The 13,630-nt window shown below is 42.4% G+C and overlaps 2 protein-coding genes across 2 annotated transcripts in view; both read right to left on the bottom strand.

Annotated features, from left to right (window-relative positions):
* Nucleotides 1-13,630, bottom strand: part of chpt1 (choline phosphotransferase 1) — a 114,561-nt gene that overhangs the window by 21,823 nt on the left and 79,108 nt on the right. The window lies entirely within an intron of this gene.
* LOC310853133 (microsomal glutathione S-transferase 1-like) lies at nt 6,034-10,706 on the bottom strand (the record flags this gene model as incomplete). Its single annotated transcript, XM_083757372.1, has 5 exons — nt 10,693-10,706; nt 8,358-8,574; nt 7,217-7,308; nt 6,479-6,611; nt 6,034-6,147 (listed from the first exon to the last, which is right to left on the bottom strand). Exons 2-5 carry the CDS (start codon nt 8,481-8,483, stop codon nt 6,034-6,036), a joined length of 465 nt encoding a protein of 154 aa, XP_083613498.1. The 5' UTR covers nt 8,484-8,574; nt 10,693-10,706.

Here is a 13,630-nt window from a genome sequence, read left to right as displayed (position 1 = left end):
TGTCTCAGAGCATTAGGTCCTGTTGTATCAAACGGATGCGTTCTTCCAACGTGTCTGACGGCTAATTTGGTCTCTTCCCTCCAACGAGGGGACGAGGTGGCAGGTGGAAAGACTACAGATCCCAACGGCATAGGCAAAAAATGAAAGACTACAGATCCCAACGGCATAGGCCAAAAATGAAAGACTACAGATCCCAACGGCATAGGCAAAAAAATTGAAAGACTACAGATCCCAACGGCATAGGCAGAAAATGAACTGGTTGTTGTAGTCCACATGGACCACATTTGTACCTTTACACTGAAATCACGAGTGTCCATTTAACGGAACCCATTTAGACCTGAGGACGATTCTACAAATAATGTATTCTAAATCATGACAGTTTTCTGAAAAACCCATGTTTCTATGTCAGTGGTTCTCACAGGGTTAAAACCTCATGTTTCTATGTCAGTGGTTCTCACAGGGTTAAAACCTCATGTTTCTATGTCAGTGGTTCTCACAGGGTTAAACCCTATGTTTCTATGTCAGTGGTTCTCACAGGGTTAAAACCTCATGTTTCTAATGTCAGTGGTTCTCACAGGGTTAAAACCCATGTTTCTATGTCAGTGGTTCTCACAGGGTTAAAACCTCATGTTTCTATGTCAGTGGTTCTCACAGGGTTATAACCTCATGTTTCTATGTCAGTGGTTCTCACAGGGTTAAAACCTCATGTTTCTATGTCAGTGGTTCTCACAGGGTTAAAACCCATGTTTCTATGTCAGTGGTTCTCACAGGGTTAAACCCTATGTTTCTATGTCAGTGGTTCTCACAGGGTTAAACCCTATGTTTCTATGTCAGTGGTTCTCACAGGGTTAAAACCCATGTTTCTATGTCAGTGGTTCTCACAGGGTTAAACCTTATGTTTCTATGCCAGTGGTTCTCACAGGGTTAAAACCCATGTTTCTATGTCAGTGGTTCTCACAGGGTTAAACCTTATGTTTCTATGCCACTCACACATTTTCATGTCTAGGACCCTACAAAATATATGTAATTGCTCCTTCCCTCTCCCGAAGCAAAGATTTGAGTTCAAAACGTTCGCTCTGAAAGAATATATTCAAAGATGTGCACCACATTTTCATGATTTAAAAAAAATAGCAGATCTACAAGCTTCAATAGCTAAAGCATAACATAATGTAATGCTTAAAACACCAACAGGAGTTCCCGCCCCCAGAATGGGTTAACTCTGAGAGTGTACAAATGTAACCAAATGGACGTGTAAGGGGATCATAAGTTATAACACATCATGTCGCTATACTTGAGAAGACATTATATTATTTAATGTAGTTTCTTATAAGATCTTTTTGCATCAAAGTCTGAGCAAAGGATTGTGTGCTAAAGACGGCCTGTTACTCCCTCGTGTGTGTCTGAGGAGATTTGTTGGACGTTGTTGCTTCGTTGTGGCGTGTGTGTATCTTTTGAAAAGGAGCATTGTGTCAATTATAATTTATATTTCACCAATATAATGTGAATGAATAAACACTGATGCAAAACTGTCTTGTGCGGGATTGATATATTCTCAAGAATCATGAGACAATAAATAACATTGATTGAATATAAATCATGAATGTAATTTTAATGACATTAAATAATATCATTGGCCATAATTTCAAACAAAACGGGTGATTTTTGTACAGTACATGCCACTAAATAAAAATCTGATGTAATTAAATATATAGCTATTTGCTCTGCTGTTGAAAAATACAACACAATACAATGACTGGAATATTAGCATTTGTTTAATTAATATAATTTGCATCTACCGAAGCAACGGAATCAAGTCCCTTAATACCAATTTGAAACATTTATTATATGTCTATTTTAAGAACCACTGAGTAACCACCACCGCATCAATCAACTGAACAGGTGAATTACCCCTTTTGGTGTTTTAAGGATTATGTTATGCTTTAGCTATTGAACAATAGCAGATCTACAATCTCATATCTCATAGCACCGAGTGCCGCGCTACGAGCTATTTTAGGAAAAATCGTGAAAATGTGGCACAAATGTTATATATTCTTTCAGAGCGGGGGGGGGGGGGGGTCCCTGGAACAACATATTTTCAGATGGGGGTCGGCAGGCATTTATAAATATAGTTTTTGGGTTCCTTGACATGAAAAACTTGAGATTGACATACATTTTTCAGAAAACTGTCATGATTTATAGAAGACATTTGTATAATCGTTATCAGGTCTAAATGGGACAAGCATTAGCTTTCATTCCTTTCTCTCCTATCCTGATCCTATGATGGGGTCATTTAGATTGTTCTCCTTCCATTCCTTTCTCTCCTATCCTGATCCTATGATGGGGTCATTTAGATTGTTCTCCTTCCATTCCTTTCTCTCCTATCCTGATCCTATGATGGGGTCATTTAACAGCTTTGTTCTCCTTCCATTCCGTTCTCTCCTATCCTGATCCTATGATGGGGTCATTTAACAGCTTTGTTCTCCTTCCATTCCTTTCTCTCCTATCCTGATCCTTTGATGGGGTCATTTAGATTGTTCTCCTTCCATTCCTTTCTCTCCTATCCTGATCCTTTGATGGGGTCATTTAGATTGTTCTCCTTCCATTCCTTTCTCTCCTATCCTGATCCTATGATGGGGTCATTTAACAGCTTTGTTCTCCTTTCATTCCTTTCTCTCCTATCCTGATCCTATGATGGGGTCATTTAGAGACACTCCAATTTATCATACAATGATTACATACAAGTTCAGCCTTCCTGTTTTTAGATTTCTTGCAATTTTATTGCCAGAAATTATCGTAGAAACCAATACTCGCTTTTAACGGCCGTAACAATACAGAGGATCTTGAATCTGTGTGTTCATTTGTTTTGTGCCCAAACGATCTTGGGATTTCATTATTCATGTCGATGCGGAGAGACCTTAGAGTATATTGTATATACATATAATATATGTATAATATAGAGTATATTATACTCTATATACTCTAAGGGAGAGACATGCTTTCATCTTTTCTTTTCTTTTTCCTGTAGAAATGATGGATTCAAAACCAGTGTTCCTTCAGTCAACGACACACTGGGAAATTCTACCATGTAAGTCTGGAGAAATACTGAATGAATGAATAACACCAAACCCACACTGAATAAAATATGTTCTTATTCTTTATTCTTTATACATTATTATTGTTATTCCGTCTCACAGGCCAGAGGAAGCATCACAGGGCATGAACCATACAGCTGGCAATCCCACCACAAGCAGGTGAATTCATTAAGTTGGTGACGACACACAAGCTATAGATTTATTATTCTTCTATTTACTGTTACTACATCATGTTCTCTCTGCTGTAGGATGCAACTTAACTGGATGGATACAAGGTGTGTGTTATTCACTCCAATTATCATACAATGACTACCTATGAATTGGACTATTTATTATTATTATTATTATTATTATTACTACACTTCAGATTTCATGCCATTGTATTCCCAGAGGTCTGGTGATGGCTGGACGTTGCATGGTTGGAACATGTGCCTTGGCCAACCTGGGCCACACCTTACAGTCAGGAGGGGATGAGAAGGCAGGCCATGCCACTAAAGACCCTCACGGGCCTGGGAAATGATGACAGATCTAAAGACCCTCACGGGCCTGGGAAATGATGACAGATCTAAAGACCCTCACGGGCCTGGGAAATGATGACAAGACTGGAAAAGCTGAACCTGGTTGGGATGTTTGTCTGCAGCCTTAAAGTCACAACTGAACTGCTGCAACAACTAAACATCTGTTCAAAGACCACTTCAGAGGCTCTAATAGCGTTATACATCCACATATGATAACAGCATCAGCTCTAATAGGCTACTAGCCATGTGTTGTATAGAGAGTATACAGGTTGCTGCCTTCAGAAGGAGATCTGGTGTTCCGGCGTACAATAAGGTCAGACTGAAGAGGTCTTTTGTCCATCAGTCGACTCTGAGGCTTAATCAGGTTTTTGTCATGCAGGAGGACTAGACATTGCTCTGTGCCCTTATGTTTCCATGTATGTAACTGTATTTCATTTCTGTTTTTGTGTTGTGTCAAATGTGTGTAATATGTGTTGCATACAAGGCCTGGCTGGTTCGCAAAACAAATTTCAGTGCAAACTGACAATAAAGTACTATATCATATCATATCAAAGATCTCACATGGAGACCAGAACACTGGCATGTATTGCACATAGCCTACAGCAGTATAATATTCACCGACCAATGACGACAATGAGTTCGAAACTATAGCTGCTTGAATGTTTATTTAAATCAATTGATTTCTCGCTCTCATTATTTTGTAACCAATAATAAACAATGCATTTTGAAACGAGAGGTCTGACTGAAATCATTCTGCTTTGAAAAGCAATGAGTCAAATGTTATGTTTGGGAGAACAGACCCATTTAGTACCCTTCATGGCTTAGGGCCGATTCATAATTTCATACTCCTATTTTAGAGCCGAATAAAAGTCGGTTCGGTGCTGTAAAGCCTACAATTTTAAATATATTTTTTTGCGGCTTACGCCTTTTATTGTTTTTTTTTTTTTGAAGGGACAGACAGTAGGCTGACAGGAAACGGGAGAGAGATGGGGGAAGACATGCAGTAAAGGCCGTGTCGGGTCCGGGAGTCGAACCCGCGGCACCCTGCGACTGGATTACCAGTCCGGTGCCCAGACCGTTACGCTACGGCCTGGGCCTAAAGCCTACAATTTGACGTAATTTGAGGTTCGGGGGGGGGGGGGGCGGGTACCGTTCTAAAGTCGGCTCTTCGGTGCTACTGAAAATTTCTGACGAGCCGAAATCATTTCGGCACTACAGCGCCGAAACAGCGGTAAAATAGGAGTATGAATCGGCCCTTAGGCTTCACTCACACGGTCACAACAGATTGTTGTATTATAGCTGATGCATGAGACTTGTTTACTGATGCAAGCTCGCAAAGGTCCGTACGGGTGGTCCCCGGACCACTGGTGGTCCCCGGACCACCGGTGGTCCCAGCCACATACTGTACCCAAAAATGGATTCTATTTGATCAACTAATTTCCTTGTTTTCCGACTGTGCTCCAGCCCTGCAGCTGGGCAGACGCAGCCAGCTGGGCAGACGCAGCCAGCTGGGCAGACGCAGCCAGCGCCAACTTATTGTAGCTGTCCCAGCATTGGGTATTTTGTAATATTGTATTTTATTGCTTACCTTTCTGAAAATATATAATATGTGAACATTATATGTATGTTTATTTGGGTACATTGTATTTGTATGCTGTGTGTGGTGCCTGGTCTTTTATTGCTGTTCATTATGGCCTAGAACTAGAAGGGCATGCAGGAGCAGAGCCCTGTGATTAGAGTGAGGCAGCATTGGTTGCACCTGTGTGAGCTGAACTCAGGCAGAACAAGCTGAGTTTCAGTGGTGTAAGGAGCTCTTCCCATGTCTAAAAAGAGTGTCCTCTCGTAGCTCTCCTAAAATAATCTGCAGAAGGCGCACACGGTATGTTACATGTTGTTGTAATTCTGTCGATCGTTTAATTGTTTGTGTACGTCTCATTTTGTTTGTTTATAATACGGACATTTCATGATTCATGGACACTTTAAAAGGACATCATGATTGACTGACAACAAGGACGTTCATATTTCATGTTTCATTGTGTTTAAAAGGATATTGTTATGTTTTGTGTTGCAGTTTTTCACGTTGTCTTGGGGAAATAAATAACCTCGAGATATCAGTTGGAGCGTTTGTTATTCTGCTGCATAGGAGCGGTTACACTTATAATAATAATAATAATAATAATAAAGCTTTATTTATATAGCACCTTTCAAGAACAAGGTCACAAAGTGCTGAACAACAAAGGGAACACAATAAAGAGCACAACAATAATAGCAGAACATTGGATAACAAAGTGGAAAATACGTAACATTCACAACCATGAAGGATTAAAAGCAGCTTTATAAAAATGGGTCTTCAGGAGTGATTTAAAACGAGGTCATCCTCAGGTCCCCTATAGGCCATGGAGAAGGTCACCAGAGGTGAAAGGTTACAGGTGAAAGGTCTTCTTCAGGACCCTGTAGGCCATGCTGAAGGTCACCAGGACTCCCACCAACCAGGTCAACACTCTGCTGGGCTGGGGCAGAGGGTACACGTACGCCACCTGGTGGACAGAACACACAATGCACAACATTCATGTACAATGTAGGTATTTATCAGACGCTCCAGATCCGGTCTTTATAACTCATCGTGTGACAGATCCAGATCCAGATCCGGTCTTTATAACTCACCGTGTGACAGATCCAGATCCAGATCCGGTCTTTATAACTCATCGTGTGACAGATCCAGATCCGGTCTTTATAACTCACCGTGTGACAGATCCAGATCCAGATCCGGTCTTTATAACTCATCGTGTGACAGATCCAGATCCAGATCCGGTCTTTATAACTCACCGTGTGACAGATCCAGATCCAGATCCGGTCTTTATAACTCACCGTGTGACAGATCCGGGCCACCATGAAGATGCGGAAGTGGATCTCTGCGCTCTTCAGGTCCGGTGAGGTCAGACAATACATCAGGCCAATCAGAACGAAGGGAATGATGTTCTCCAGGTCGTTCTGGTGACACCTGGACCAATCAGAACACAGAATACGGCACAAACAACCAATCACAACACAGATGGTTCTTCTTTACGCATTGGATGGCAATTGAATGATTTGAGGCATTTTCATCCAAAAATGTGAAAAGGGTGGGATATATTCCTCAGCCTAGTAGGAAAGTCTGTGAAAGATTTCACGTAAATTGCATGCTGCGTTAACGATTTGAGGCTTTTTGTTCGAAACGCGCCAATCCTAAGCCAATAGCCAATTAGGATGGAATCTGAAATATCGGACAGATCCATCTCTAACACATGACTAGTAGAGATACTGTGTGTAACGATTTGCAAGATTTTTGGACAGAATCTGGAGGAGTAATATCCAAAAATGTGTTTTACAAAAGTCGGCCCCCTGGTGGCGCTATAACAGGCCGTTCTGGAACATTTGGGGCAGAGGTTCATCGTTGGCATCCATGGAGTGTGCGTTCAAAATGGAATCGAGCGGGTTGACGGTGTCGGAGCGACGCATCGCGTCCGCGGTACGCTTTCACTGCACGTTTACATAGTAAGTGTGAGACCTTCGTCGCAACTAGTAGTAGTAGTAGCAGTATTAGTACTTGTAGTAGTATTATATTACCTTCTCACTCGTTCTACATCAGGATGAGTTCTCATCTGTCTGAATTTCTCCTCCCGTCTCGTGTCTGCGATGTCTTCTGGATTCTCAAAGGCCTGAAGGAATTATTATGATTATTATTATTATTATTAGTGTGGTGGCAACAGTCAGCTGAGGTGGTTCGGGCATCTTGTTAGGATGCCTCTCGGGCGCCTCCCTAGGGAGGTCCTCGACGCACGTCCCACTGGGAGGAGACCCCGGGGCAGACCAAGGACCACGTCCCACTGGGAGGAGACCCCGGGGCAGACCAAGGACCACGTCCCACTGGGAGGAGACCCCGGGGCAGACCAAGGACCACGTCCCACTGGGAGGAGACCAAGGTGCAGTTGGAGGAAATACATCGACTCACTTGCCCTCGGAATCCCCCAGGAGGAAGTCACTAATGTTGCTCTGGAGAGGGAAGTCTGGAGCTCTCTGGTGGAGCTGTTGCCCCCGCGACCCGACTACGGATAAGCGGTTGAAGATGAATGGATGGGATGGGTTGCAACCAGACTATTGTTATTGTGACACTTTCTTTTTCTTCCGGAGGAATCGAGTAATCGAATAATCGAATCGAACTTCCGCTGTGATTGGCTGAGCTTTGTAGCAGCTAATTGGCTGTTGTTGGTTATGTGACCAATCTATGTCAGAATATTAGTGGGAGGGGCCTATGTAAGCGACTGCGGCAACCACACAAATTTCAAAATTGCGACTTTTCTAGTTATTATTAATATGATTATGATTATTATTATTATCACATACAACATCATAACAATCCAAGCTAATTTAAAGGTATATTCAGTGATTTCACTCAAAAAACCATAGGTTTCGTTTTTGGCTGTGGGACCCAGCCTTTCGTCCAATCAGGATAGAGAGTCAAAAACGAAACCTAAGGGTTTTTGACCCCCAGGGGTTAACTGGGGACAGGGAGGAACTCCTTATATGGCCAGCACACTCTATAGTAGAGAGGATTATCACAACAAAACAAAAAAATAAGTGATATTTGAATTAAGTGAAATCACTGAATATACCTTTAAACTGCATGCTTTTTTTATTTTATTTTTATCCCAAAAATGTATTTTCTTCACACTTTACTTTACATTCATATTACGGAGTGTGCCTTTACCCCACGCCGTCCGCGGAAGAAGGCGGTGATGAATGACATCATCATCATCTTGAGGATGATGAGGGTCGTGTACGTTGCGAAGACGAGGAAGACGTCCGACACCTGCATGGTGTGGTCGAACGACATGCTGCCTCGACCACTGGCACCCCCTAGTGGTCTGGATGGGACCCGGAACCGCTGCTGTACTGTAGCACCCTCTGGTGGATGGGACCTGAAACTGCACCGATCAGCGAGCACATTTTAGAATTTACAATGTATTGAAGTATTGTAGTATTGTATTGTAGACATTTATCAGGCTCTAAAAGGGACACCTTCACCCTTTTTGCACAGCATATATGTTAATGACGTTTAGAAGACTTTCCTGGGGGTCTTTTTTAACAGGTTTGGCCGTTCGGGTTAGGTTTAGGGGGGTGCATACTCGGATCGTGACAAATCATGACAATGAACACAATATTTTGGGCCGATCAAATCATTAGAAAGAAGAAAATAAACTATTTGTTTAGTTTTTCTTCTTATAAATTATTTGATCGGCCCAAAACATTGTGTTCATTGTCATGATTTGTCACGATCCGAGTTGGCTTTGTCCGCGGCGTAACCGTCTTTAAATAAATACTTTAAGAAATGCCTATGGGAACAATGCATTGGGATTCATTTCCTGGGCCACTCGTCGTTCTGAAAGGGGGAGGGACTGCGACGCTCTATAGCAGAGCGACTTACAGCAAGCAAGAACAACACATGGTGATACATCAGATACATAAAAGAGGAGTCTGCAAACGCGACGCGTTGTGAGCTTGTGGATCTGCTGTTTTCAGCATGCAACCAAGTGTAAAATGACTTATACTGGATCTCTTGTCCACTAGTTCCTTCCTAGTGGATCTCTTGTCCACTAGTCCCTTCCTAACATTTTAGTCTAGTTTTTTTCACAACTGAACTCAACTTTATATAGAGCACATTTTACGAAATTGTCGGTATATTTAGTCTTAGTTTTAGTCATCATAGCTTAGTTTTCATTTAGTTTCCATTTAGTTTTCGTCAGTGAAAAAAGGATGGACGATGGACCTTTTGTGTCATAGTTTTAGTCGACAGTGATAAATGTCAACACTTCAACAGTCAGCTGATTTCAACACTTCAGTGACGCACACGAGTGTCAGCCAGCTATGTACGATGTTTGTGTTGATTAGCCTACTCTCCTCTCCATTCTAAATGCATTCCTCTCCTCTCCTCTCCTCTCCTCTCCATTCTAAATGCATTCCTCTCCTCTCCTCTCCTCTCCTCTCCTCTCCTCTCCTCTCCTCTCCTCTCCTCTCCTCTCCTCTCCTCTCCTCTCCTCTCCTCTCCTCTCCTCTCCTCTCCTCTCCTCTCCTCTCCTCTCCTCTCCTCTCCAAAAGCATTCCCCTAAATGCAAAACCTGCCCTATTAACATGTTTCACACAGATGTAATGTCTTTGCTAAACAGTTACTGTATCGATTTCAAATAATTGTATCGTATCGCCATAATGAACCGTATCGTCAACCATGTGTCGTGATACGTATCGTATCGAATACAAGATGACTCGCCCCGTTTCTGTTTTCCTCCCAGAATTTTCCCCATTGAGGGGTGGGAGAGGCTGGACAGCAGACGGCTGGATTTTGAAATATATGTTTTTATTGTTTTATTATTATTTATTATCTCAGAGGCAAATATTGTTACTTTTACTCCACTAACAATGATTTGACAACTTGACTCCTTCAAAACCGCTCTCAAAGGGCACCTACGGATGGCTGCAATTCGAAACTGGCCTCTGTAAAATCTGAATCCCCCCCACCCCCCCCACCCCATTTTCCCTCACTGTATATTGTATCTTTTCCCTTTTTGCTTCCCATATGATGAATTTAGCTACATAGAAATGTCTATTTGTATGTCTCTAAATGTTTGTATGTCTTTAAATGTTTTGATGAATTGAACAATGTGGACCCTGTTGTAAACAAGTGTAATGCTTAATTGGGTCGTCCACTCACAGTCTTTGTATTGAGTTTGTGCTTAAAATGTACTGTAAATTCTACAAACTGTTAATAAATATTTCAATCAATCAATCAGTTACTAATTTAGTTACTTCGTAGATTTGTATTATTATTATTATTATTATTATTATTATTAGGCTACTACAAAACATACACTAGCAACTTCAGCCCTATATACCATTTGAAAATAGCCGATCTACAAGTTCACGATGCGTCGCATCGCGACACACTTGCTGAAAATAGCCGATCTACAAGCTCGCAACACGTCGCGATGCGAAAATACATGATATTTAATATTAATATAAAGCATAATTAATTAATGTTAATGAATTACCTGATGATGTCGTCGTTGCGATGTGGACTCGATGGCAGCGACCGCAGCACTGAGAGCACCTGTACGCACGTACGTACACGCACGCACGCACGCACACACAGGGAACTATAGCCTGCATGTTAAATAAATACAACACACACACACACACGCACACGCACACGTGCACGCACGCGCGCACGCACAGCTTCCTTATTAAAACTGAAATGATTGATTGGTGTTTATTTGAAGAAGATGGTTTGCTCAACGGGTTCCTGCAGTGAGGTCAACGGGCGTTGGTTTTTAACATGCGTCACATTTCTGCCACAATGAATCAATGGCATTCATTATATGACATTTATAACGATATAGAAGTGTCTATTTGTATACGTCTGTAAATGTTTTGATGAATTGAGCATGGTGGACCCTCTTGTAAACAAGTGTAATGCTTAATTGGGTCGTCCACTCACAGTCAACAGTCTTTGTATTGAGTTTGTGCTTGAAATGTAGGCCTACTGTAATTCTGCAAACTGTTAATAAACATTTCAATCAATCAATCCATCAATAGACCTTTAGACCTACATATATTGTCCCATATGTTTTGAAAAGATATGTTTATTGTTTGGCATTGTTGTTAAAACCTTGTTTCCTTGTTTTCGAAGGTTTTCAACCTAATTGAAGAACCAAACAGTCAACAAAAGCAACTGTGCAAAAAAGTTGAAAATAAAAGTTGACTTTGAGTTGGATCTTGGAGTTGTTTCCTTACCTGTCATTTGGAGTGGAATTGGGGTTTGACTTAACAGACCCCCAGAACAATATGTTGTCCCAGGGACCCCCAGAACAATATGTTGTCCCAGGGACCCCCAGGGACCCCCAGAACAATATGTTGTCCCAGGGACCCCCAGGGACCCCCAGGGACCCCCAGAACAATATGTTGTCCCAGGGACCCCCAGAACAATATGTTGTCCCAGGGACCCCCAGAACAATATGTTGTCCCAGGGACCCCCAGGGACCCCCAGAACAATATGTTGTCCCAGGGACCCCCAGAACAATATGTTCCCAGGGGACCCCCAGAACAATATGTTGTCCCAGGGACCCCCAGAACAATATGTTGTCCCAGGGAATATGTTGTCCCAGTGGACCCCCAGGGACCCCCAGAACAATATGTTGTCCCAGGGACCCCCAGAACAATATGTTGTCCCAGGGAATATGTTGTCCCAGGGACCCCCAGGGACCCCCAGAACAATATGTTGTCCCAGGGACAACTGCTGTGTCGATTTACATATTTGAACACATTGTCTATTTTAAAACCAGTATGGACACAATGGATGTTTAATAGTAGACATTGTATTGAACTGTAGCCTACTTTAGCCTACTGTGCTTGACTGTGCGTGTAGTGTAGTGTCTGCTGATGGACACTAGATGGCGTCAAACAGTTCACACAACTTATAACATTATTTAGTCAAACTACCTTGAATGAAACCGAGACACAAGAAATGTGTGGTACCTACCTGATTAAACTAGGCTACTATAGCTATAGCTATTTGACTGTGTGTGCGTGTGTGTGCGCGTGCGGTGGGTGGGGGTGGGTCATTTAGGACTCCCGCATAGCCATATAATAATAATAATATTGATCGATAGATTGATTGATGTATAACAGTTTGCAGAATTACAGTACATTTCAAGTACAACTCAATACAACAACTGTTAACTGTGAGGTAGACGACTAGGACAACACCATAAGCATTACACTTAATTGTTTACAATAGGGCCCACCATTTTCAATTCATCATAACAATTAGAGACGTACGAATATACACTATAGTCAAAACAGGAAATCATCATAGGAGGTAAAATAAACATATACAGAGGGGAAAAGGGGGGGGGGGGGGGGGGGGGGGGGGGTTCAGATTGGGGGCCAGTTTCTAATTGCAGCCTTCCGTAGGTGCCCTTTGAGAGCGGTTTTGAAGGAGTCAAGGGATAAGCATGTCTTAATGACTGTTGGTAGGGCGTTCCACATTTTGGTGGCATAGGCGGAGCGAAATGAATTTAGTCCCTTGTTTGTGCCGAATCTGGGTTGCACATGGTTATAAGTTGAACATTAAGGAAGTATTTAGACAGGTAGCCTACATGGGTATCTTGGTGAAGTATTTAGACATGCAGGTACATGCGTATCTTGGTGGTGTATCGAATCTTGTGGACCATGCATTGCAGACCCATTGCAATAAGGTGCTGTTCTGTAGTACTCTGTCGTCAACCCTGGACCCGTGGACCCTGTTGTAAACAAGTGTAATGCTTAATTGGGTCGTCCACTCACAGTTGACAGTCTTTGTATTGAGTTTGTGCTTAAAATGTACTGTAAATTCTACAAACTGTTAATAAAGATTTCAATCAATCAATCAATCAGTCAACCCGTCCCTAAGCCATTCCAGCCTGTCAAAGTGGGCAGGGGTGAGGTGGGTTCGGGGAGTGAGGCCAATTAAGTAGCCATATAGTAGCCTGACCAGTTTGTTTTGGGAAGTCTGGATCGCGCCTACATATAGTTTTCCAGATACATTGACCAACTTTACTGTAAACAATCAAGGAATTCTCCTCGCCTGCAGAGAGCGGTGAAGAGCTGCTCTACAGACAAGAGGGGGAGGAAGTAGGAAGAAGGAAGTGTGTGTGTGTGTGTGTGTGTGTGTGTGTGTGTGTGTGTGTGTGTGTGTGTGTGTGTGTGTGTGTGTGTGTGTGTGTGTGTGTGTGTGTGTGTGTGTGTGTGTGTGTGTGTGTGTGTGTGTGTGTGTGTGTGTGATGTGTGTGTGTGAGTCAGATAGCTAGTGTGTGACTGGCTGCAGTGTCGTCAGCTGACATTAAACAACACAACGAGACAAAACATGGCGCTGACTATAATAATACCGCAGCAGCAGCAGCAGCAGCATATGTTGTCCCCCCGTTGTTAAATTAACCGACTGCATTTGTT

This window comes from Protomyctophum parallelum, assembly GCF_964188405.1.
Source record: "Protomyctophum parallelum genome assembly, chromosome: 22".
Classification (NCBI taxonomy): Eukaryota; Metazoa; Chordata; class Actinopteri; order Myctophiformes; family Myctophidae; genus Protomyctophum; species Protomyctophum parallelum.
The sequence above is the reverse complement of the archived record's forward strand: the minus strand, read 5'-3'. Positions and strand labels throughout refer to the sequence as shown.